At 32.4% G+C, this 25,660-nt stretch overlaps 3 protein-coding genes across 4 annotated transcripts; 2 read left to right on the plus strand and 1 right to left on the minus strand.

The window, feature by feature from the left end:
* Positions 1-4,273: 4,273 nt before the first annotated feature.
* Positions 4,274-7,479, plus strand: Jhbp2 (Juvenile hormone binding protein 2). Its single transcript, XM_088193908.1, has 6 exons — positions 4,274-4,511; positions 5,185-5,303; positions 6,650-6,771; positions 6,833-6,966; positions 7,024-7,173; positions 7,237-7,479. The coding sequence occupies exons 1-6, from the start codon at positions 4,442-4,444 to the stop codon at positions 7,383-7,385; spliced, it is 744 nt and encodes a 247-aa protein (XP_088050034.1). The 5' UTR covers positions 4,274-4,441; the 3' UTR covers positions 7,386-7,479.
* Positions 7,480-8,250: 771 nt separating this feature from the next.
* LOC148231315 (E3 ubiquitin ligase Rnf121) lies at positions 8,251-16,969 on the plus strand. 2 transcript variants are annotated; one of them, XM_088193919.1, is made up of 8 exons: positions 8,251-8,427; positions 8,510-8,544; positions 8,614-9,276; positions 9,333-10,211; positions 10,277-10,505; positions 10,571-10,673; positions 10,732-10,864; positions 15,335-16,969. In XM_088193919.1, the coding sequence occupies exons 4-8, from the start codon at positions 9,964-9,966 to the stop codon at positions 15,453-15,455; spliced, it is 834 nt and encodes a 277-aa protein (XP_088050045.1). In that variant the 5' UTR covers positions 8,251-8,427; positions 8,510-8,544; positions 8,614-9,276; positions 9,333-9,963; the 3' UTR covers positions 15,456-16,969. The 2 variants fall into 2 exon arrangements, with proteins under 2 accessions (XP_088050045.1, XP_088050043.1); XM_088193917.1 differs by having other exon boundaries at positions 8,614-8,755; positions 10,057-10,211.
* Positions 16,784-25,634, minus strand: AIF (Apoptosis inducing factor). Its single transcript, XM_088193916.1, has 12 exons — positions 25,441-25,634; positions 25,246-25,367; positions 24,780-24,998; positions 23,918-23,999; positions 23,713-23,849; positions 23,529-23,659; positions 23,120-23,310; positions 22,863-23,048; positions 22,644-22,784; positions 22,376-22,581; positions 17,661-17,920; positions 16,784-17,604 (listed from the first exon to the last, which is right to left on the minus strand). Exons 1-12 carry the CDS (start codon positions 25,520-25,522, stop codon positions 17,220-17,222), a joined length of 2,142 nt encoding a protein of 713 aa, XP_088050042.1. The 5' UTR covers positions 25,523-25,634; the 3' UTR covers positions 16,784-17,219.
* Between the last annotated feature and the right edge of the window lie 26 nt (positions 25,635-25,660).

A 25,660-nucleotide genomic window follows, 5' to 3' on the forward strand; every position in this document is an offset into this window, starting at 1 on the left:
AAGAAATACAGATAGGCCAAACATACAAAAAGACTTTTGGATGTTTTGTAAAGTTTAGGTTTTTTCGCTACATATAGTGATACTGTAAAATGTTAAATTTCAGCTGTTTATCACCCACAGCCTCGTAATCAACTATCAGTCATGTGCCTTAGTACAATATGCAGCGGATAATGCAGAAAAATATTTATACTCTTGATGGCTATAATACTGTTCATATAATGGGAATGATAAAAATAATAACTCCGAAATCTGAAGTTATATCCGATGACCGCATAAAGAAATTTACAACAAAACCAAGTGCAAAGGAGTTAGCAGCACTATCACATATACCCCTTATATCTCACCGTTGCCAGAGTGGAATGGATTTATTGAACAACTTACAAAAAACAATGAGAACTTTGTAACTTCTAGGATTCTGTTTCTTACTTTTATTCATCATCCTGCGAGTGATATGGACACAATTTACACCACATTACAGTGTGCTATAAACACTGCCAAGAAACATGAACAAAGAACATGCTTAATAACTTTTGATCAGCCGTTGTACATAAAAGCACGTGAAATCGTAGCAGCTTCAGATGCTAACTCAGACTTGTCCAGAGTAGTTGTGAAACTAGGAGGCTTTCATATGCTTATGTCTTTTATTGGATGCATAGGGTATATAATGAATGGAAGCGGAATCAAGGAAGCTCTCAGTACAATTTATGCTTCGAATTCTGTCGACAAAATGTTGGATGGTCACGCTTTTGCAAGAAGTATCAGAGGCCATACGTATTACTTTTTGCATTATCGATGATGATTTTTGAAGATATGGAGATTGAAAGTTATAATGCTTTAGATGGGTTCATTCAACAGATAACAATTTGCGATGTTTCCTATGAAACTGCGGAAGAATGTGCAGGTAGCTCTGGCTCCGTAGTTTACATAGCGTTATCCTATAAACGGATGCGCGCTTCCCACTCCCCGCGCTATATCTCGAAAACCATTAACCATACGAAGAAATAAACTATGACAAACTTGTAGAAAATTTTATTTTCTATATGTTTTGTAAAACATCTAATGACATACGACGCAAAGGAGGCGAGATATTTGCAAAAAAGCGATTTTTATGACTTTGACCTTTAATATCTTGATTAGCAGACACGATATTTTATGAGACTTTTCACCCTATCTTTAGAACACCAAAACAAAGGTCTGTGCAAAATTTCAGCTTGTTATCTTACATTCCGAGGTTAAACCCTTATTTGACTGGACTATATGTGAACTACGGAGCCAGAGCTACCTGCACATTTTTCCACAGTTTCATAGGAAACATCGCAAATTGTTATCTGCTGAATGAACCCATCTAAAGCATTATAACTTTCAATCTCCATATCTTCAAAAATCATCATCGATAATGCAAAAAGTAATACGTATGGCCTCTGATACTTCTTGCAAAAGCGAGACCATCCAACATTTTGTCGACAGAATTCGAAGCATAAATTGTACTGAGAGCTTCCTTGATTCAGCTTCCATTCATTATATACCCTATGCATCCAATAAAAGACATAAGCATATGAAAGCCTCCTAGTTTCACAACTACTCTGGACAAATCTGAGTTAGCATCTGAAGCTGCTACGATTTCACGTGCTTTTATGTACAACGGCTGATCAAAAGTTATTAAGCATGTTCTTTGTTCATGTTTCTTGGCAGTGTTTGTAGTACACTGTAATGTGTTGTAAATTGTGTCCATATTACTCACAGGATGATGAATAAAAGTGAGAAACAGAATCCGAGAAGTTACAAAGTTCTCATTGTTTTTGTAAGTTGTTCAATAAATCCATTCCACCCTGGCAACGGTGAGATATTTTTCCACTTTCCGTACATCCACAAAAAATCAACTACATTAAATATTTGTTCGGTTAGTTCTTCTACATCATTAAAATTTCGAACTTGAATCTCTTGCTCAATCCGGGTACGACATGATTTTCATACACTAGAAGGGATATATGTAATAGTGCTGCTAACTCCTTTGCACTTGGTTTTGTTGTAAATTTCTTTATGCGGTCATCGGATATAACTTCAGATTTTGAAATTATTATTTTTATCATTCCCATTATATGAACAGTATTATAGCCATCAAGAGTATAAATATTTTTCTGCATTATCCGCTGCATACTGTACTAAGGCACTTGACTCTAATGGTTGATTACGAGGCTGTGGGTGATAAACAGCTGAAATTTAACATTTTACAGTATCACTATATGAAGCGAAAAAACCTAAACTTGACAAAACATCCAAAAGTCTTTATGGATGTTTGGCCTATCTGTATTTCTTCTATGAAGAAATATAGATAGGCCTATTAATAACTGCGAAGAAAAGGACCGTTTTCGTATGGAAGTCATTATAGCATGACTTATAGCTGTGTATTTCGTTTTAAAATGCCCCGTCTTTCCTTTTCTGTTCTTTATAATAACTTCTTGCAGAAAATGTAATAAAGTTTTCGGAATTTCTTCATTAATATTTTACTCGGGGGCGGATAGGACTTGGTCTCAACAACAGAAGATCGAATATCTTCTCTAAAAATCGCCGCAGCAGCTTCCACTACGCGCAAGTGTTCTTCTTCCGAAGTGCCTTTTTTATTTTCATACCAAGCTATGGATAAAATTTAAGCTTGAGCATCGCGAAAAGAAAAAATAGGGAATGATCCAATCTTCGTTGTAATTATAATGTCAGTTAAATATTTTTCTCTTAATTTGGAAATGATCTTCTTATCATCTGGTACATACTCCGTAAGGACATCTCTCAACTCTTTCAATTTTTTCGCACAAATTTCTAGTCGAGCAATATTTCATTCATAATTCCTAATAATACAATAAAAAAAGTAATAAAATTATGGTTCAAACGACTTGCCGAGACCACTTTTTTCACGATTGCTTACTTTTTCAAAGCTTATACCAAGTTAAGCAGGTAGAAATACTCGCTGGATTCTATAAACGGATGTACGCCTCCCAGTCTTCGCGCTATATCTCAAAAACGGTTAAGGATACAAAACAAATATCATAACCAAACTTGTAGAAAATTTTATGCTTTACAAGTTTTGTAAGGCATCTAATGACGTGCGACGCATAAAATGCGAGATATTTGCAAAAAAAAACAAATTTTGTGACCTTTGACCTTTGATATCTTGATTAGCAGACACGATATTTTATGAGACTTTTCACCCTGTCCTTAGAACATCAATACGAAAGTCTGTGCAAAATTTCAGCTTGTTATCTTTCATTCCGAGGTTTAGCCTTTATTTCGCCTTATTTGACTGGACTAATAGCTTATTAATAGATATTCATCAATTATATTTTTTTAATTGTATTATTAGTTACTTTAAAAAATAAAATATAAATCAAATTTGATATAAAAAACACATATCACCACATCTTAATTACATCATCTACTACAACTTAGCAAAAAAAAAATGCATTACTTTCCAATGAAAATGTTTTTTTTTAAAAACATATTTCGTGCAATTTTTTATATAAATATAATTATTGCTACATACTTATTTGGTAATATGATTACCAATGTTTAGTGAAGCATATTCCGTGGACTATTAAGGTAAAAATATGTATAATACGAATGGATATAAAAATGTACAAATTGTAGAAAAATATTGTTTATGCAATACTTGCTTTTATTTTCACTTCGCCAGCCATCCCTATCATAAAATAGGACGCGGTCATTTCTCTGTTACATAACAGAACCACTGAGAACTGCTTGATATCGTTAGATTTTCTTTGTATAAAACAAATGTATTTATTTTATGTTGAAACGCTGCACATACACAAAAATATCGAACATGTTCAATTAAATTTTAAAAATTGTGGTGAAAAATCGGTCAATATTTCATTTCTTTGACTAAAAAGAGATAAAATTATACTACTTTGATTCACTACCCCGATAAAAATATTTATGTTACTCCCCTACATTTTATTCCTCGTATTTTCTTTTTAAGTAATTTAAGCATCGTCGTTTTCGTAGTTCTAAGCCATGAAGAAATCGTTTACAACAAATATTTTTAATTTTCGATACTACCGTTATTTCATTTTGTAACACCGGTAGTACCGAAGAGCAATTTTTGCTCTAATACCGATATTACCGGTATTGAAATCCCTAATTCTGACAGAGGATTGCAAAGCAAAATGTGCGTGACACATATTTCTCCAAAATATCCATTAAAATGTTCTTGCCCTGGGTTAATGCATCACAATCAGGGTTGTCAACATCGCGTCAATAAATCAAAGAAAGGAGCAGCCAGCCCTGAAGAAGTGTTCCAGTGTCAGGGTCGGGGCCGGTGACCCGGTAGAAAGCAGCGGCTGGTCATTCGGTCGCCGACTTCGTTACGACTAGTCATTTTTCTTCAATCAGTCGTAACTTTTGACGCGAGAAGGCAACCTTCGAAAGAAAAATGAAAACGAGGATTCTTCCAATCGTCTGTTTGGTACTGACGCTGGCAAAATGCATTCACATGCAACAGCGTAAGTGAATAAATTCATTACCTAGATAGTTATTCATTACATTTATTTGATCACAAATTTAGCATAGCTAAGACATAAAATGTATATAAATATTAACTTGTATTGTATCCATGCATTGTCAATTGCAAGTGATTTTGATTTATTGACTTTATTAATTAGTTATACATGCTCTTTCACATCCATTTAATTGTATTATATTATTCAATAGACCACATGAAAACCATGTTCCTTAAAATTAAATTTAATATCTACATATGCAATGTATTGTCCATATTAAAATGTAATTAATCATTATTGTTATTAATAACTCTTCTCAAGTCATTATTTATATTATTAACTAATTAATTAATGTATTTTAAATAAAATTTTAAATTATCATTCTTCTCTAATAAATCTAACAACAAAACAAAATTGAAAGCGACAAATTAATTGAAATGTCGATTCGACATTTTTGCCGAACCGGTTGACGATCAACGGTAGTTTTACCTCTACTTATGTATACCACAAGGTGTAGTTCGTTGTCCCGATTTCTCCAAATCATGCATCTTGCCGATGAAAAAATACATTATGTACTTCAAAGAAATGTCAAAAAATTAACAGTTCAACAAAACTTTCTACAGATTTCTAAAAAAAAATATGTTTTGATTACATTGTTTAAAATTGATTTTTACAGCTTATTACGTGGGGAAATGCTACAAAGACGACCCGGACGTGAATGACTGTATTTTGAGAAGCATGAATAAATTGGCAGAACACTTCAGAAGAGGAATTCCAGAATTGGGCTTTAACGATGTAAGTGTCTGTGTATTTACCTTAATCTTTTGCCAACCATAGAAAAGTTTCGTAAGTGGATGTAATAGTTCTCATAGTAATGATCATACAATATTCAAGGATTTTAAACTTTCACGTCACTTTTGTAAAATTGTAGTTAATTATTCTGTAAATCGTATGTCCCTTGACACTAATAAGCCCAAATGTTTATTTAGTTATTATTTTAACCGAAATATACTTGACTAGCTGTTAATCGATTTTAACTAAAGACAAAATATTAATAATAAATAGTTAAATGTATATAAGTATATTTAAATTATTTTTAAATTATAAATATAGTTGTGCATTAATTCTGAACGTTGACGCTAGAGTTGTAATCAGTGGTGACTCGTGGGAAAATTCTAGGGGTGCTGCTGTATTGTTATTTTATAAATATGCTGTCGATCGTAATACGCGTTGGAATTAGATTTATATAATTATATATATTATTATAAATATATTTCCAACGCTCGACAGTGTACACTTATAAAATAGTAACACGGTAGCACTCCCAAGTATTTAATTGTAATACATAATTTAATTTAAAATATTATGCACAGCATTCAAAAATATTATGGCTGATTATTTTAATTATTTACTATATTAATTAAATTTTTGATTTTTGTCTCTGGTCCTCTCATCTCGAATCGCTCGAAAGCGTCAGATATTCTATACTCTTGATTCGAGTCGTCTCTGTCAAATTAGAGATGCAGAAATTGATTGACCAATCATGATATCCGACCAACGAAATATTTTCACGCCTTAAAAAAGTAAAATTTTAGGGCAAAGACATACGAAGATCGTTAATGCAAAGAGTAGATTACAATAGCGGTTTTTACGCCGGTGAGATGCATTATTTACGCACAAAGGGTAGTGTGTCTGTTCAGTTACGCAATTGTGGTATTGAATATATTTTTTTTATTATTATTAGGCCTATTGTCTTAACGTTAACTGCGCAACTATGTGTACCTCTTACAGTACTATAAATTGTATAGCAAACAGCTCTTCCGGTGGATTATCAGTCCAGACATCTGACGAGCTTTATAAATAATTTTAATAAGTATCCAGCACCATTCTTTATAAGCAGGTCCGAAAATTATTAGAAGCTCTACGCGCGTTGGGTGCCAAAAAAGAGAACAGGCGCAATACTTCTATTGCGTTGGAATTAAGAAGCTCGTTCTTAGGCTCATTAAATAGATTGACATATATTGTGGTTATAAAGATTTTTTAAATTGTTTAAACATATATATGTATGAATTATATTTAGGTGTGAAACAGTCATTTAGTTAGTGCTAAATAATCGGTTTAATTTACCGTGTTCATCTTAGGTTGAACCTATAATCATCGACGAAATCGGAATAGCCCTCGGCAACGGACCTGATGGCTACAGAGCCTCATTCATGGATATCCACGCTTATGGAGTAAGCAATTTGACCGTGACAAACGTTAGGTAACGCGTTATTTCTTCATCGAATATTTGACACGGCAATAAAAAATGTTCCGAATTTCAGATCAGATTTGGATACCTACCAATTCCAAGTGACCATGGTGATTCCCAAGATCAAGGCTACAGCTCGCTATAGATCGTCGGGTGTCTTGATTCTGGTGAAGGCTTCTGGAGCTGGAGACTACTGGGGCGAATACAGTAATACGTCATTAAAACATTACATTTAGAAGTATATCTAATTATATTATTTTTAAGGCGGAGTGAAAGCCAAGATGTACTTCAGAGCCAGACCTGTCGTGTATGAAGATATGACTTACTTGACGCTGGAGCAATTAAAAATGGATTTCAGCGTTAAGGATATTAACATGGGCGTTGAAAACGTCCACAATGGGAATACGATCTTGCGTAAGTAAAAATTGATTCAAAAATCATTTATTTTTTTTATTAATAATTTATCTTAAAAAACAGATGCTGCGTTGAACCTATTCATCAATACCAACGCACAAGATCTCCTCAAAGAGATGAAGCCAGATTTGAAGAGGAAGCTAGTTCAGATCATGTCGAGTTTCACCACAAGACTGATGGAAAAGATACCATATGACTATTGGATAGAATAGATGTTACTTATAATGATATTTATAACTATAGATATTAATTGTATTTTTAGATTAAATGAATTTTAGTCTTAATAAAATTATGATAATAAAAAAAGTATTACAAAATTTTATTTTGGAATAGTTATCATTATTATATATGCAAATTAAATCATAAGATTAGATCTTGTTTAATTCACTAAAATAGTATTTCAAGGATGATGTGTTATTTATTCATATGTATATAGTGCTTATATTAATTACGTTTAGTATATTATATTAATACTTTACACTGCTATTGTCGAAAACGTCCATGTGCTTGGTAAGTTCATTGGAATTCAGCTCGTAGAAGAAGAGCGATCTCAAAAATATAATCTATATTTATCTGCTAGATTATGTGTCTTCCGCCATTCTCTTGTCTTATTGTAATTAAATATTGAAAACCAGTCATTGACCTATATTTATTAAAACGGACTTTAAGATTATTTGCTTAAATTTTGCCTAGAATCATATACTTAAAATTTAATTCTGCCTTGCAATATTCATATGATTGAAAATACAACAAATAACACATGACAACACAACATAAACGGTTAATTGTGATTTTTAACCGATGTTTTGAAAATAAACACGCGTATGGCGACTAAAAAGGAAGTTTTAAATTTAAAAATATATTTATGTAGAAAACGTTAGTCACTTTAGTAGCCGTTAGGGCCAAACGCAGTGGAGAGTTCATTACCATTGGTTTCTGAGCGTGGCGCCGACATTCTTAACAAGTGTTTTTTATTTATATTTTTTCTGTACATAAGTAATCACTTTATTAAATAATAATTTATCAATCGCTATCAGTCGATGGACAATAATATTGGCGCTATGGCCAAACCCACCTAGATAAAGAGTGACGTTGAGCTGTCATTCGGTTCGTGCGGGACTCATGGTTTCAACGGAAGCCGGTTGTGTCGATGCGTAAGAGACAATTACTAATTAATATCAGATTCCAAAATTGTATTTACATACCTGATCGACCAACATGGTGGATCTTCATCTACCGGTTGACCCCAACAAGGTACAACCCTTTATATTTGTGTTATCAGCTGAACACATATCAATTAGCCATATTTTTAACACTTTCACAAATTGCTTTACAGACCCTCTCAGAATTATCAAAAGACGAGATAATGAGGTATTGTAACTTTCATAGCCATAAACAATATGTTACATCGTTTATATTATATTTTTTGTCAATTTATAGGTTAGAACATCAAAAGCTTCACTTACAACATAAAGGACATGAATCCATGCATTTGGAAATGGTCCTTATTCTAATATGCACGATGGTCGTCGCTCAAATATGTCTAGTCGAATGGAAACGAAGATATTATAAATCATATTCGGTAAATTCATAAATGCAACGACTAAAGAAATAGAGAGGATATGTATTTTTCTGTTTGGAATATAAATAATTTATGACATCAGTATATTACAGGAGGAAATAATTGTTTTATTTATTTTTTTATTTTAAAGCAGTCATATCAGTTTCACATTGCGCATTGTTGGATTTTAAATCTTTGTTTTATTTACATTTAAGCAACAAATCAGCATTTAGACTTTCGTTGTTGTGTTCATTGTTCTAATGACAAAGTTAAAAATGTTTGAAATATTCAGAAAACTAAAGTTCTGTCACTTGCCAACACTTACAAACAAAACACTTATCCGACAGGTCAGATAGTACATACACATCATGTTCGTTGATGGTTATACACGAAATGGGTAAAATCAACCTTTTTTTTTACCTTTGATGTTCTGTTCATTCCTTCAATAGAAGCGTTAAAATTTATCTATGGAATGTATTTTTGTTACATTGTTTATGTTATCTATGGGGCTGTTGAGAGCAAACTATTTTCTGAAATCATATGTCTTGTTTTTTTTGCTGTTCGGTAAGTATTGCCATTTAGTGAACTTCCAATCCAGGTAAAAAGCAATAAATATTTTTACCTGTATATTGTATTCCTGGGTATTCGATCTGAAAATTCTGATTGAATACCTAAATTTACTGCTACTAATACTTATACATTCGTTAAATATTTCCTCTCATGTCTAATATTTTTTAAATGTTCAAAAAGCCATAAAATCAACGATAATATGCAAACAAATTTTAACACAAACAGAGCCACATCAAAAAACTACAATCTGTCTCTTTGAATAATAATGTTTATTGTGAAAGTACTACCTAGAATGTGGGTGCTTTTGAAGGCAATGTTCCGCTCTTTTTATTTCTTGTAGGTATAAAAAGGGCTAAAGGAACTTATACCTGAAATACATATGTACATCTCAAACAACTGTAGTTTAGTTCAGATTCATTATTTGAGGTCAATTTTTACTTTTCTTATAAATATATTCTTGCTATGATTTTTTTCCAGAGTCGGGCCCCTCAAGGAGAAAAGGCTCCGGGAATTTATCCCCTCTCCCCCCTCTTGGCAGGCCTGGTTATCTATCTCAAACATCAAAGTTATTTAAATGCCTGTTTCTACTCCTTTCCGATATCGTAGCCATAAAATATGCGAAGAAAAGATATAACTGCAGTTTCGTATGTGTCTCAAACATGTTATACCGGTTCCTCTATATCTCTATAGTCAGTGATATATGGTATAGTTTTAAAATGTACGTTATTAAATCTACTGTTATTTACATGCAGATAGTTACTATGTTAGCCATGTGGCTTATTCCGTTTGGCTTGTGCCTCAAAAACCAATGGTGGCGATTTATTATCATATGGTTGGTCTTTTCGATAGTTACGATGGCTATCGGAAGCAAAGCGCTACAGAAGCCAGTGCACGGGACGACTCCGAGGTACTTAATCAACACAATATTAATTGAAATATATTTTATTAACATATATATAATTTTATTTTCAGACTAGTTTATAAATGGTTCTATTTACTATACAAATTAAGCTGCCTCTTGGGAATAATCGGATACCTTATAATGTTCTTTACGTTCATGGGTGTCAATTTCATCTTTAACACAAAGTCGCACATTTGGATGGACGCCGGTCTCGTGGTCGTGTTTTATAGTTTGTATTACGGCGTCCTAGGGAGAGACATAGCCGAAATATGTGCTGATAAAATGGCTTCTCGCGTAGGGGTAAGAACGAATCGTATGCGAAAGCCACTTTGGACATAATTACAGAGTGATTATCTCGTTTTTAGTATTACATGCCACAGGGCATGCCGACTAGGCAATTAGATAGTAACGTCTGTGCAGTATGCGGAAATATGCTTCACGTCGCCGCCGGCGAAGAAGGAGTCATAGGTAAAAATTAACTCTAATATGTAATATGCGCATTGATTGATCGATTTTATGTCCTTAGAAAACACATACAAATTAACTTGTGGACACGTGTTCCACGAATTTTGCATCAGAGGATGGTGCATCATTGGAAAAAAGCAAACGTGTCCATACTGCAAGGAGAAAGTCGACCTAAAGCGGATGTTCAATAATCCGTATCCTTTTTAAAATAATATAACTTTCATCAATCTTTTCAGTGACAATGAAGTAGCCAAATTTTCCGGAAATACTGTTTTAGGAGTACTTGTATTTTCATAGCTAAGTGTCATTATTAAGTAATCTTTACCCAAAAGTGAAATTAGTCAAATTACACCTTAACATCGTCGATAATATAATGGTTTTATAATATACCATTTAAATCTAATCTTATCGATTTTGACTAACTTCTATGCTTATCTGATAAACTGAAATATTTAAGTGTTGAGTCTTTAATAACATTACAATAAGATTTTTCTCTACATTTAAACTGGTCTATATGATCAACGATTAATTTAATTCTATGTTCACCCATTGGCGTCCAAAAGTGTTTTTAGTTCAACAGAGAACAATTTAAATGAGTAATATATAAAATATTTCTTCCATAAAACGAATTGTTTGTGCATTACAACAATAAAAATGAGCGTTAAATAAATATATATGTTCAATATTTATTTGTAGTGTACACCAAAACGAATGATTTGTGCATTAAAACAAATAAGCTGTGCATTATCATTCCGTTGGCAATGACCGAAGCTAAGCAGCATCGGGCAAGATCACTACTCAGATGGGTGACCGCTTGGCTTTCACTGGCTGAAACAGTGAGCACCCAATGAATAACTCTGCATCGAATCTATTTAAAAGAAGGATTATATAAATTAGCAACAAGATTTACCTTACATAAATGGTTAAGCGACTTTGGTTGTTGGCTACACAAACAGGACGCTAATGCACAATCATTTGTTTTAGCCAGGGTTTCGAACCGTTATTTTTTAATTTTAATTTTCGTTCTAGTTCAATAAAAAAATATAAATCAGTTCAGTTTCAGTTTTCATTCCAGAAAAAATATCGTTTTTTCATGTTTTGGTTCAATTCTGAATGATTGTGAAAAAATGTCATTTCGGAAATTTTTAACCCCTTCCTAGTAACGCCCAAGTTGTAATATTTTAAAATGTTTTACAACGACTGTATATTTTTATGTCACTGCATAGGAAAGGGTGGGTCTGTGCAAAAAGTTTTTGAGCCGATTTCAAAAAAGTTCTGTGACCAGGAAGTGGTTGAAGGAGGATGTCTATTCGCTTGTTTGAACATGCACTGAACCAAAATAAACTGTTTTTTTTTTTGCTAATACTCCGGTTTTCATTCTGACAAAATAACGTTTTTTTCAGTTTTCAGTTCAGTCCTGGTTTTACAAAGCCCTAGTTTTACACTACAAATGAAATGCTGCTCAATCTAATATTTTTTATTGAACATAAATATATTTATTTATTGCTCATTTTCTATTGTAATGCCGAAACAATTTTTTTTATATATTCCTCATTTAAATTGTCCTTGTGTAGAACTAAATAATTTTGGACGCGAATGAGTGAATGAATATACTATTAAATGAGTTATAATAATGATAACTAGATTAATTTGAAGGGCTTAGTCATATTTTCAAACTATCAACGTTGAGAAGATTGCTACCTAGATATTGACGTGCTGTCAGAGTATCGTTTCGTCTTCGTCAGTCGAAAGTGGCACTGTTTGGCACATCTCCAGAGTTTTATACCATAGATTGAACCTGGTTACAAGATTTGATTGCATATCTTGATTTTGTTTTATATTGATAGCTTAGAATTTCTTCCGATAATCCAATACAACTTACTATATTTTATTTCAAGTTCTTATTTTTTCTTTTTGGTGTCCAGGGTCACACCAAGATTTTATTTCACAGCAAGTGATAAGCACGGTGAACGTTTTCACAAGCAAATGAAGACCATGGAACGTTGCTATCAAGGATTTTGGGTCAAAGCGATGATGGGTGACTTTTGTTTTTTCTCACTTGAGAAAGTGGCAATATTTTTACTCAAATGCTTAAACTTTCATATTTTCCAATCGATTTTGATAAACAGCCATTTACTTTTTGTAATAGATCGGTCTCCAACATCCAATAAAGAAACCGGGACTAAAAAAAATTATTTGTGTAATTCACAGTACAATAAAAAAAGATTCTTAAATTTTGCTAAAAATGATCCAAAATATTCGATAAATTCATAAATAGTGCCTAAACTGATCATCGAACCTGAGTGTTATATAGATGGTTGATTCAATTACCTTTAATTTCATACAAAAAACTTTGCAGTTAGAACTAGAATTTGAGATATTTGCAATTAAGTTAAAACACTTTATTTTAGAATGAAAAATATGGATATTTGTATACTATAGTGTTATTGCTCATTTTATCTGCTTATTGAAGTTTTTCAGTAGTATCTTCTATTTATTTTCCCACTGCTAAGATTGCTGTATCATCTGCGAATGTTGTAATTGTGGCAAATCCTATGTTTATAATAGTTAGAATATCGGCCCAAGGACAATTCCTTGTAAGACTTTTGTTTAATTCTGAATAATCCGTTGGAAATATATGATTTAAGTAATTCTACATAATTCAGTAGTATGATGTTGAGTTTTTAAAATAAGCTATCTGTGCCATTCTTTATCAAAAGCTCAAGCAACATAATAAAATAGTAAAATTATACACAAAACTGTCATCAAGATGGGACCATCCATTATCGTTGCATTGCAAGTCCTTCACATATTAGCAAAGAAACGGTGTTTTAGCGGTATGCATAAAAGGAACTAAGGACAAAAAAACACCAGCGATGGCATAAATAACTAAAGAATATGGATGCTGCTAAATGCATTCTAGAGCATATTCTCTAGAAATTGTTCTCGGATTTGAACAGATAGTAAAACTTAAAAATTCTATTGTTGCTGAACAATTGCACCTATTAAAAACAGTTAGAAAGTTAATAAGATATTTAAAAGGTAAAAACAGTCTCTCCCTAAATCATCCCGATTGGTCGAGAAGTCGAGGAAGAGTAGGATCGTTAATCTGTTTCCTTTTTCCTGATCGTATTTTCAGTGCGCTGAAGTGCAGAAGTATTGCAGCGTTTTGGCTTATATATGATCAAGAAATTATTTACTATTTATTGATCCTTTGATCAATGCGGATGATTCAGAATAAAATTTAAATTTTCTGGTTTCGAGGCCCGAGGGGTGCGACCTTGCAGCCAAATATTGCCCTTGAAAACTGGTAATGATTTATTTAGTATAACATACATTGCAACAAACTGTTATGGAAGAGTAATGCTTTAATCCGCACGCTGATGGAGGAGTTGGCGGAGAAATGAGGTCTTTATGATGATTGTGAACGATCGTATAGGTGTCTCTCGTTGGCCACTCTGCAGATGTGTCGTAGACCGCCGACGTCTGTCTGCCTCTTTCTGTTCGTCCCTTGGGGACCGGCTTTATGTAAGTTCTCCGTCGAATCAACAATACAGAGATCATTCAACCAATTGTTGCGCTCGTTTATTCGACTAACGAAATATGTTCATGGCTCTCAAAAGTGAATTTTCTTTATGAACATTTTCGAGATCAAATCATGCAACGAATTAAATGTTAACAGTGCTTTTTGTCGCCAGATTGGGTATTGTTTGCGCAACTGTTATGCACCCAAAAGAAATATATTTTCTCTTTAGTTCGACGGTAATTACAACACATTGTTTACTTGTTCCTTTATGTTCAAAAAATATTTTTTTCCTCTGAACATAACGAGGGCTATTGTAGTGGTCCGTTCAGTTAGTCATTATTTATATTATACTATTATCACATTCATTTCTGTAATTATCTTGGTTATGGGGATTTACTGCGAGCTTACAAAGTAGAACCCACACAAAATATTTGTTTTGCACTGACTTTGACATATCAGATGGTTGACTGTTTTTTTTTGTTAGTGTCATATCAGACGGTTTTAGATGCAGATTCCTTCATATGTTGACACTATTGCTTTATATTTCCATTCTAAACATTTCCTCCTCTCTTAAATTTAGCCAAAAAAATGCATGTCATTTAATGAAATTAACGATATAAAATATTAAAAATAATTAATGAAATAAACGACCACTAACTGGCAAACTTTTCCACCCCCCTGGAAAAATCTGAAATGCCGTCCCTGGTCAAAACTGTTTCTTTAATCGCATATGCCTTAATAACAAACCTTTCGCCGGATTAAAATTCCTCAACAGCATAATAGTGCTACCAACCTTTAGGGTTAACTTGTGCTGTATTTATCATGGAATTTAAAAACTCAACTAAAAACTATTATCTTCTTCATCCACTATATTAACAATTAAGTAAAATTTACAACATCATGAATCAAATTTTATACTTTTTTAAATTATCAGTTTATGGTCGAACTGTACATTATTTTAAGCTCTTATCATATTAATATTGTCAGGTGTACAAAGATAAAAGAGAGATGAGAAGAGATACCATGCGAAGCTATGTTAGTATAGTAATACATTCTTAGTACAACTAGAGTATAAGTTCTCTCATATATTATATTTGCTTAAAAAAATATTTTGTATTACCTTACATTATATAATTAGATGGGAGCGGCCGCATATTCTCTACGGACAATTTTTAGATTGGCTACGAGTCTTAGTTGCATGGCAACCTCTGATCCTATTGGTCGTGCAAGGAATCAACTGGACGCTCGGACTTGAATAAATCCTGCCTAAACTATAGTATTCCTATGTGTATTCACGATGTCTTTATGTGTGTATATATAATAGAAAATTTTTAAAAATGTATAATTTTTTTTCACCAAGCCATATATATTTATTATACATAAGAAAAGTCAATAATGTGACTCTTATTTATAAATTTTGTGACTGATAAATAGCTATGCATATTTATTACGAATTTGTACATAATGAAAGATTTCGTTTCGATTAAAGCTTTTTTTTATGTTAAGAGCATCTTTCACGATAAATTAATGTATTGGGTTGATTGAAAATTTGTTGTTAGCTAAATATTTGTATATATTAATGTAATAAATTATTTGATCTTCTTCTTGGTGCTATGTTCCCTGATATTATGTGGGTTTTCGCCTTCAGTATAGTGAACAATGCCTCTCCTTGTCTGGCCCCAGATTTTATCTGAATCCTCATTTTAACACGGCTTTAGATTCTTACATTTCACGGTGTAGTTTTATGGTTTCACTGACAGCTAACTAAAAGTACACTATCAATTGATGAAGATCGTGAGGCCTGTGACGTTCTTTATTTAGTTTACCCATCCGAATCTTTTATTAACTCAATGTTGTAGTTTTCTAAAGAACTGGAGATCTTGTACTATTATTATTTAGAGTTCTGCAGATTGCTTTGATTCGTATTCTTCCTTCCATTATCATATCCTTGTTTTACTCTTCAGTGGAGTATCTGAAACAAAAATGCTTCCAAGCATTCCAAAATAATTAATAATCAAATAATTTTACACCGCAAAAAATTCTCAACGACCCAATTAAAAATGAATTAATTACAACATTGTACTATTGTTATTATTGAATTTTAATTGGTTTTAGTCATTAGTGTTAAAGATATGTTTAATGTATAAATAATCAATTATTATAGGCAACTTAGTGTGAAAAATTGTATTTAAATAATACAACACATTGTATAGTATCACGTACATAAAATTATAAAAAAAATGTTCCATTTAAAATTAATTGTTTAAGTCACTAGTTACTTTTATTGTTGTTCATTTTTTAAGATTAATATCTTTTTGATGCAATAAAACTGTAAAATTCTAAATATTACAATTTTATGAGACAACTTTGCTACGGGGGGTTGGATTTGTTATAAAACTTTTTTAAATTGTACAATGATTTTTTTATAATAGCATCAAGAATTTTCATTTTATATAAATATTGCATTAGTACTTTAGGAATAAATAATACATAAAATCATCGGGTTTATTTTTTTCAATAAAAATTTCTTGTACCACTATTACAAAAAAATAAGGCTTCGAGGGGTATATGATTATACAATATTATATTTTTATAATAAAATTTATTAAACAACTATAAAACAAAATAACAAATTCCTATTTGGAATAACACATACTAAAATCCAACTGTGTCCATATCCATAATTTATATACTTGATTTTAATTTTGTACATACTCTGAGAGCATTGTAAAATTATACTGTTATAATTAAAAATAAATGCAAATTGTGCTTATGCAAATCTATTAATTACAAAAAAAAATAACCACCACACATTAAAACATAAAGGTTTTTGATCAAAAATAAACTGGGCTATAACTTATAAAATATCACATTATTTTATATATACATAAAGTGACACGATTAACAAAATCTTTGCAGACATAAACCTTCCGCATATAGACACAATCGCACAAATCACATCACCGATTAAAAGCGTCTTTTAGTTCAATTTCTAATTTGACTACAAACTATAGCACGTAATTTTAATTTTCATGGATGTTGAAGAGCTTGGCTACTTCGTTCAAATCTTCATACTTCTTTTTCTCGGCTAGGACTCGCCTCGCCGTATGCATTCTGTTGAAGACGTTCCACAAAATAATGCCCACAATCACTTCATTCTTCAAATAGAATATTACACCTTTACTATAATCGTTCTCAGACTGAGGAGTGTCTGTATTTAAACTATTAACAATGACAGTCTCTTTTGGTACTTCTTCAGATTTTTCTGATTTCACTGCAAGTACTTCTTCATGTTTTTCTGATTTAACCGCCGGTCTGTCTTCGTCTAGTATTGACTTAATTGGTTCAGCTTCTATTTCACTTGTGTTAAGAATCGGATTTACATCTGCTTCCGCTGCTTCGATCGTCCTAAAAAAATCCAAATTAGAATTTCAAACATACTTTTTATTATTAATGTTTCTTACGAATGATTGTCGTCAGTTGGCGGAGCTTCCGATTTCTTGTCAAAGACTGCAACTGTCGGTAGTTCGGAGTCAATTATGCCTATGGCTTCATATCCTACATCAGGTCCAAGATCGCTCCAAAACATACTTTGATGTTTATACGGCTTAGCAGCACCGGCCATATTTTCGCCAGCCAATCTGCCTGAAACGACTGCATGATCGTGATGCTCTACGCGCCTTCGTCCGAGGACAGGATCATAGAAGCAAGAGGCATCTCCAGCCTAAAATTTGAAAAAATAAATACTTGGTAACGAGTGATTTTTTACATTTTTTCATTATGACATTAAAAATGATAAGAAAACATCTTAGAGTGCAGCAAGACAATATCCACGTAGCCTTGAACGTTTATTAATTTTTGGGCAAAAATAAAAAAACAGTAGCAATAGCTTAAAATAACATCCACATTTGCAAGAAAATCTTTTTATATATCGGAAATTTTATAATGAAATAATTATATAAATTTTTTTATTTTTTTTAGATTAAATTAAGACCATCATGGCCTAAAAGGTTACCCCAATTATCCACGATGGTCGATAACAAATTTTAAATTTATAAAACATAAAAAAACGTATATATACATAAATAGAACAATACTTAACACATTGAATACTGGGCATTATTCCTAAAAATGGAGCCGTGCGGCGGGGATTATTTGCGAAAATTAGGATACAAACTTTTTTTTTTTAAAACATCGTAACTCTTTAATTAGTCAACGTTTTAACGTCAAATTTTGAAAACAGATTAATGATGATCGTTTTTTTGTATTCGCAATGATAAAATCAGTAAACGTCAAACTGTGGATCGCGTACCAATAAAATAAAATATAATTTTTAGTTTAGAATAACCAAATATATATATTTTTGAATAAAAAGAATAAAGATAATAATAAAATGATGATAAAATACTGTTGTATATAATAGAAACCGAAAATATCTAATTTTGTGACCTATACAATCAATTCAAAATTTTTAACACTTGACGGTCAAGTTACGCAGCGATATTTGCACGACACCCAACTGTCCAATTTCGACACAAACGTAACGTTTGCCTATGGCTAAATGTAATCTTTTATTGTTTATGTATTATTATTTTATATTTCTGTTATAATTTATGTATTATTATTTTATATAGTATATTTAATATAATTAAAAATTATCAGTGATTCTAAACATTTTATTGCTTTAATATTATATATTTACCACTTTTTGTATTTTTACCACACGGTACGCAATGTGTTAAAATAATGAAAAACGCGCACTTACTGTATACTTCGCTTCCAATAAAGACCCGAACCACCAATGTGCTTGGATAGTTACACAAATTAAAGTCCTAATTTTTGCAAATAATCCCCGCCGCACGCTCCATTTTTAGGAATAATGCCCGGTATTCAATGTGTTGGTAATTGAAAACATGTTGAGAACAGTTTATTTAATTTGAACAGATCGGGATCATTTCAGGTCTAAATATTATAAAATATCACATTTGGGATTGATGAATCTGCATTTAAATGCCCACGATACCTCTACATACATATATATATATATATATATATATATATATATATATATATATATATATATAACAGAAAATAATGATAAATAAAAAACGTTATATTTTATATTATAAAAATATGAATTTGATTTACTGTAATTTATTTCTTAGAAAATAGTATCAATAAATGAAGGAGTACGAAATAAATAAGCATTACAAAAATATATTGTAAACCTAACAAAATATAATAATGCAAAAAGTTGTAAAATAAATTACCGCAATTAAAAGTTGAGAATCACTGATTATTTTGTTATAATGCTTCGGGTTGATAATATGTACTTAGATATTAGGTCTAGCTCAACATTTCTTTTTTTTATGCGGTTACCTTTGAATATTTTGGGTTTTTTGTAATTTTGTAGATAAGAATTTCAAGAAACATATCTCTAAAAAAATTACCATCTTTACCTGAATCAAACCGATAAGGTGGGGTTTTTCGTTAACATTTTTATAACAGCGTGCGCTTAGCCTAACGGAAACGTTACATTTGTTCGAAATTGGACGGTTGGGTGTCTTTCGAATATCGCCGCGTAAATCGACCGTTAAGTGTTAAAAATTATTTAAATATATTTATATATTATTGATACGTGATTCGCAATTTGGTATTGAGTGATTTCACTATTTCTAATAAATAATATGTGAGATAATTCCATAGAAAAAAATTGTATATATATATGTAAACATACATCTTGAAACGAATTTATTTTACCCGAGTTTTGAGCCTCTGGAATTTAGAATTTCTACTTTTTTGAACTATTATTAGTTAATATGATATTAGTAACATCTGTAGGTAAATCCCTAAATAAATAAGTTACAGTAAATACGCAGTTTACGTGGGTTTTTTTCGTATGAAGTTAAAATGACGAAACGCACAAATTTGTGCACACCGACGCAACGGCAGGTTTCTGAAACGCACAAATTTGTGCACACCGTACGCAATGAGTTAAGCATAACAAAAAATTATAAAATATCAAAATTAAATGATACAAACTGGATCAGATCCTCGTAGCTAACATTAAATAAGTCAATATGTAATGCCAGTGTATTAAGGAGCCGGATGGCCACAGCTATAGGCGAGTCGGCAAGTGCGGATGTCCTAGCCCCAACGGCCATCAAAAGAGGTCGCGATCGTGATTCTCGAAAATGTTCCGGAACCCAAAACTGGAATTCCTCGAGAATAGCTGGATTGTCGACAGCACCTTTTAGTAATTTGAAAAAATGCTTAGCGACATACAGCTTTCTGCGAGAACTCAGCGAATCATATCCCAACGCTCCTAAAAAAGGCGCTGGGATATATGTACGGATTATAACTTTTGTAAAGGTATCTTAAATACCTTTTTTGAATTTTTTCCACTAAAAGGGAACATTTGACTATTCGGGGATTCCAAATTATAGATCCCGATTCAAGAATGCTACGAACTAAGGTGTCATAGAGGATGCGAATAACTGACGGATCGTCAAAGTGAAAGGCATTCCTCATAACAAAGCCGAGCATCTTGGAAGATTTATCACAGACGTCGTGTATGTGTAGAGAACCTCCATTTGCTCTCGAAAGTGATTCCGAGATCTTTAGTGGAAGTTTCTCTAGTCAAAATGTTACCACCGAGATGGTAGAAATAAGCTGATGGCGAACGGGATCGAGAAAATGACACAGTATGACACTTTCCGACACTAAAGGGCAGACAGTTAATGGAAGCCCATCTCCACAGAGAGTCTAAATCACTTTGTAGAGAGGAGTCCACAACAGATCGAATGCATTTATATAATTTTAAGTCATCTGCGTACAGAAGAAAACTTGAATTTTTAATTGCTGTATTTATGTCATTAATAAATAACACAAAAAGCAGAGGTCCCAGATTGGATCCTTGAGGAAACCCTGAAGGGGTAAAATATTCTTTTGACAATCGGCCACCATAGGTTACAAACTGTCTACGATTGCTTAAATAACTCTAGAATAACCGAGTTAAATTATCCGAGCAACCGAGGTTCGACAATTTTTTTAATAATAACCTATGACAAACTTTGTCAAAGGCTTTCTCAAAATCTGTATACACGACGTCTACTTGAATTCCCGCATCGAGAGAAGTTGTCACCGTTTTGGTGAACAACAGAAGGTTAGTGACAGTGGAACGAGCAGGACGAAACCCGTGCTGTTGGTCTAACAAAACTCGCCGAAAGTGATTATAGAGATATTTATGAATAATTATTTCAAATAATTTAGCAGGAGCTGACAACACTGCGACTGGTCTATAATTCTTTATATATAATTTGTCACCCTTTTTATGAATAGAGGTGACTTTTGTGCATTTCCATAGATCAGGAAATGATGATGCTTTGAGAATCAGATCATAAATACATTTTAGAGGAGCAGCGAGACTGACTTCGCAACCCTTCAAAATAAAATCGGGAATTAAATCAGGTCCAGAAGAACTTTAATTTATTAAATCCGTATTTAAGATCTGAGTGCTCAGTTTCTTTGATGGTCAGTACTGAAGACCAAGAACATGAGAAGGAAGCGACTGAGCAGAAGGCGAAAAAGATTCCTCGAAAACAGAACGAAAATATTGCGCAAAACCGTCAGCAATATTTTGTGAACTGTCCAATGTTTTATCGTCGAGGTATAAATAATGAAAATATACTGTTAAATTATATTAAATAATACATAATATCAAGCAAATATGTTACAACAAAGCTCTTTAAAATCTGAAGAATGAGATTACAAATTTATGAGTGCATACCACTAAATAGCCGCTTTTATATTAATTAAATAATAAAACAAATAATGGACTGATACTTGCTCATGAAAACAGAGACTCGTACATTTTTAGAGACAACATTGATTAAACGGAACTCTTCCACATTCAACACTGCCACCTGATACTGACACCTAATTTACATGTGAATGTATATGTAATAATGTAAAAAAATGATTTACTACGTACCCATTCTTCCACATTTTTAATGTTAAAATATAACATATTTTTTTTTATTTTAATAACGAATCAACAATTTAAACAAAGGTATTCTACTGACATTGCATTCCGAAGGAAAAAGTGAGAGATGCTTCTAAGTTTATATTGTACCATTAAATTGAAAAAACAAGAGCAAGAATCTTTTAATACACGTACCACAAACAGATTTGATCTTGCTTCTAATTCGGCATTCACCAAGAATCCGCCAAGTTTAGGGTCCAATTCTAAATCGGACGTTTCTGCTAAATGAGTGCAAGGTTCAGATCCGACGGCGACGACCACAACATCAGCTTTAATAGTCTCGCCGTTTGATAAACTCATCGATACTTGATTATTGTCCATCTTAACATTTTGAACTTCAGCTGTATAAAAAAATATCATTCAATCATATTGCTATAAATTAAACACATATATACAAACAAACCTTGAGAAACGACGTTGACTCCTTCATCGGCAACTTTCAGAGTTGTCCATTTAGATAAGTATTCCGGAAGAACTTTACCCATATTGCCAGGTTCTCTGAACAATTGATAGACTTTTCCTTCGCCTTTTTTGGCCGCCTTGACTATATGTATATAATAAAAATAAAAATTATTCATAAATAATCTATGATCACATAACAAGTAAAATAAATTAGACTTACATCGTCGACCCAAAGAGCAAGCTAATTCCGAGCCTAAAAATCCACCTCCGACGATAGCAACTGAATTTGCTTCTTCGAGCTTGTACCACAAGCTTTCGAGGTCTCTGATGTTACGTAATAAAATAGTCCTGTCTTTCACCTCTTGCGGTGCTTCCTCAAATAGTGGTAGTTTCTTAGGCGTCGATCCTACGTCAGATATTATTTGTTAATATTTGAAATAAGATAATTTTAGATGGTTTCATTGAGACGTATGAGACCTGTCGCTATTAAGCATTTGTCATAACGAATGGAGAATTCCGTTTCAGTTTTCGGGTCTTCTAATATCAAAGTATTTGTCGAAGCTTCAACCTTTGAAACGACCCAACCTGTTGCTAATGTAACGCCGCCGTGTTCTGCGCCCATCAAATCTTGGATGTCTAAATAAAATTCTGCCGGTTCATAATACAAGCTAAAAAATAAAAGTATAATATTTTGTCACAAAAACTAAATTATATAACAAAACAAATTGATTAGATAATTATGTATAAAATAGACGAGATAAATTAATCGATAAAAACAAAGATTAAACTGAGACACAATGTTCAATATATCTAGATGTAAAAATATAATAATCTGTTCATATATTTATATTATTAGTAAAATATATTTTAGTAAATAAGAATATACCTTCTCTCCTGTCCGTTCCATTGCAAAAATGTCAGATTATCTATAGGCGGAAGTTCTTTTTGTTGCCACATTTCTTTAGAAAGTGGCGGTCTCATGTAAGGAATACTATCTTCAGCCGAAATCACTAGAACCTTCAAATTTAATTAAAATCATGTATAATATAGTATTAAAAATAAAATAATACTTTAGCAGTAGGATCCATAGATTTGATCGCTCGGAAAGCTGCAAATGATGCTGTACCGCCTCCGATTAAAACATAAGGTACTCTTTCCGGAAATTGTTCCTTATCGAGCGGATACCTGAGAACTGGCCGCGGTTTCCCTAAAATTTTAAGCACATTGCTATTATCGATCAATCGTTGCAATTAAAAGGGATAATAAAATACGAACATTTTGGCTTCTGTTCTTTTTTTCTCGTTACAAACTTTTTAGGCGCTTCATTCTTTAAGTCTAACCAACCCATGTAATACATCTAGATATGAAAATATATTAATTATATTATTATTAAAAAGAAAAGTAATGATCCCAAGACAAGAACATGTTAATTGAAGTTTTATTTATATCTTTCGAAATGAATACTCAAAAGCTTTTTATAAAGTGAACCAATAAATCTTAATCAATCTCTGATTAATGCTTTTAAATCAGTGGTTAGCAAATTTTTTCGCAGTGCACTACAACCGAAAACCTGATAGCTCTCACAAAAAACTGAGTTGTATTTTTATGATTGGTTAAATGAACAAGTCATGATATTTGTTTACTATATGAATTTTCTAATCTGGTACTAACAGTCGTGGCACCCAATGAACAGACATTTTATACACAAAAATGAATGCCCATCTCGTATATTATCCATCACTAGCTTCTACACAGAAACAATATTTTCATCGTACTTCAGGCTCGTTTTACATATTTTAAATCGGAGACGGAGAAAAGTGCCAATTGGCTGATGCTAAACCGTAATCAAAAGCATCTTCTTCATAAAAACAAAATCCCAATGGCGCGGCGAGATAAGAGACGACTCATCGATCTAAGTCTAAGTCATCCAAATCGAGCAGGACGGTCGCAGCTGAATTCTATCTGTTAGGTGTTAATAGAATAAATACTGATTAAGAAAAAGATACTAATCGAACTAAAGCAGAAAAACCCATTTTACGATAGCATTATATTAAATGTGTATTATAGTAAAAAAAACATAACTCATTTTCAACATGTTCTTGTCTTTGAATCTTGAATTTATTAAAATAATACTGACCCCAACAACTGATCCGAGAGCTATTAATGCAGTGATTATAAACCTTTTTACGGCTTTTGGATTATCTGGCGGTCTTTTTGGGGGCGGAGATGACAACGACGAAGACGGCCTAGACGGTAGCTCAGGCAAAGGTTTTGGATCATAAGGAAACGAGAAAGAAGGTCGAATCGGTGACGCCGACGTCTGATGATTGGTAGTATTTGTGCGAATTTGAACAATCTATTTTAAGAAAACATTATGTATATTACAAACATAGATAAAATATGATAAATATCGGTAAAAACAAACATAAAATCAACCAAATCTCAACAGATATACCAAAACATTCATACCGTCTTGTAAGCATTATTATTACTAACAGGAGGAGGAGTCTCGGTTACGGTTTCCTTCCGTGGCCGCTTTGTGAATAATTTATTTCGATAATGTATTGATATTAATTATATTGACTTTAAAACGGAATACTAACTTTTGTAGTTAGAGTATTTTGTAGTAATGTGGTCGATTTTGCATTGTTTAAATTGGTTTTTTTCGAAAAGGGGCCTTTTCTTTTGCTGTCCGATGCGTATATTTGCGACGTTCTTAGCCATGCTGGTGAAACATGTAACACATGATTATAATTTTTTATATTTATAAACGAAAAGTATATGAAAAATATATTTACTCGATCTTGTATGTAAAAGTGGAGAGTTTATCGGTCTAAACGTCTTTAGGCAGTTGCTAGCTAAATTAATATAGCGAATCATTGCCGTTTTTGCTTCAACGTTGACGTTTGAGCAATATGAAAAGCCGAATCGATTGCGATAAGATAGGTTATACCTGACACCGGGTGATTGGCCTAACAGCTGTTTTACTGACCATTAAGTCATTGTACAAAACTCTTT

The sequence above is a fragment of the Plectrocnemia conspersa genome, unplaced genomic scaffold, assembly GCF_051122295.1.
Source record: "Plectrocnemia conspersa isolate PC_06_02 unplaced genomic scaffold, ASM5112229v1 ptg000010l, whole genome shotgun sequence".
Taxonomy (NCBI): Eukaryota; Metazoa; Arthropoda; class Insecta; order Trichoptera; family Polycentropodidae; genus Plectrocnemia; species Plectrocnemia conspersa.

Bases quoted from the DNA above. Each gene is read 5' to 3' on its own strand.
- Jhbp2 (XM_088193908.1), top strand. From the start codon at position 4,442: ATGAAAACGAGGATTCTTCCAATCGTCTGTTTGGTACTGACGCTGGCA. The intron at 6,967-7,023 runs GTAATACGTCAT...ATTATTTTTAAG, and splicing joins AGACTACTGGGGCGAATACA to GCGGAGTGAAAGCCAAGATG. The intron at 7,174-7,236 runs GTAAGTAAAAAT...CTTAAAAAACAG, and splicing joins CAATGGGAATACGATCTTGC to ATGCTGCGTTGAACCTATTC.
- LOC148231315 (XM_088193917.1), top strand. From the start codon at position 8,392: ATGGTGGATCTTCATCTACCGGTTGACCCCAACAAG. The intron at 8,756-10,056 runs GTAAATTCATAA...ATTTACATGCAG, and splicing joins GATATTATAAATCATATTCG to ATAGTTACTATGTTAGCCAT. The intron at 10,674-10,731 runs GTAAAAATTAAC...TTATGTCCTTAG, and splicing joins CGGCGAAGAAGGAGTCATAG to AAAACACATACAAATTAACT.
- AIF (XM_088193916.1), bottom strand. From the start codon at position 25,522: ATGATTCGCTATATTAATTTAGCTAGCAACTGCCTAAAGACGTTTAGA. The intron at 25,368-25,440 runs GTAAATATATTT...ATGTTTCACCAG, and splicing joins ACTTTTACATACAAGATCGA to CATGGCTAAGAACGTCGCAA. The intron at 23,660-23,712 runs GTATTATTTTAT...TTAAATTTGAAG, and splicing joins CTATGGATCCTACTGCTAAA to GTTCTAGTGATTTCGGCTGA.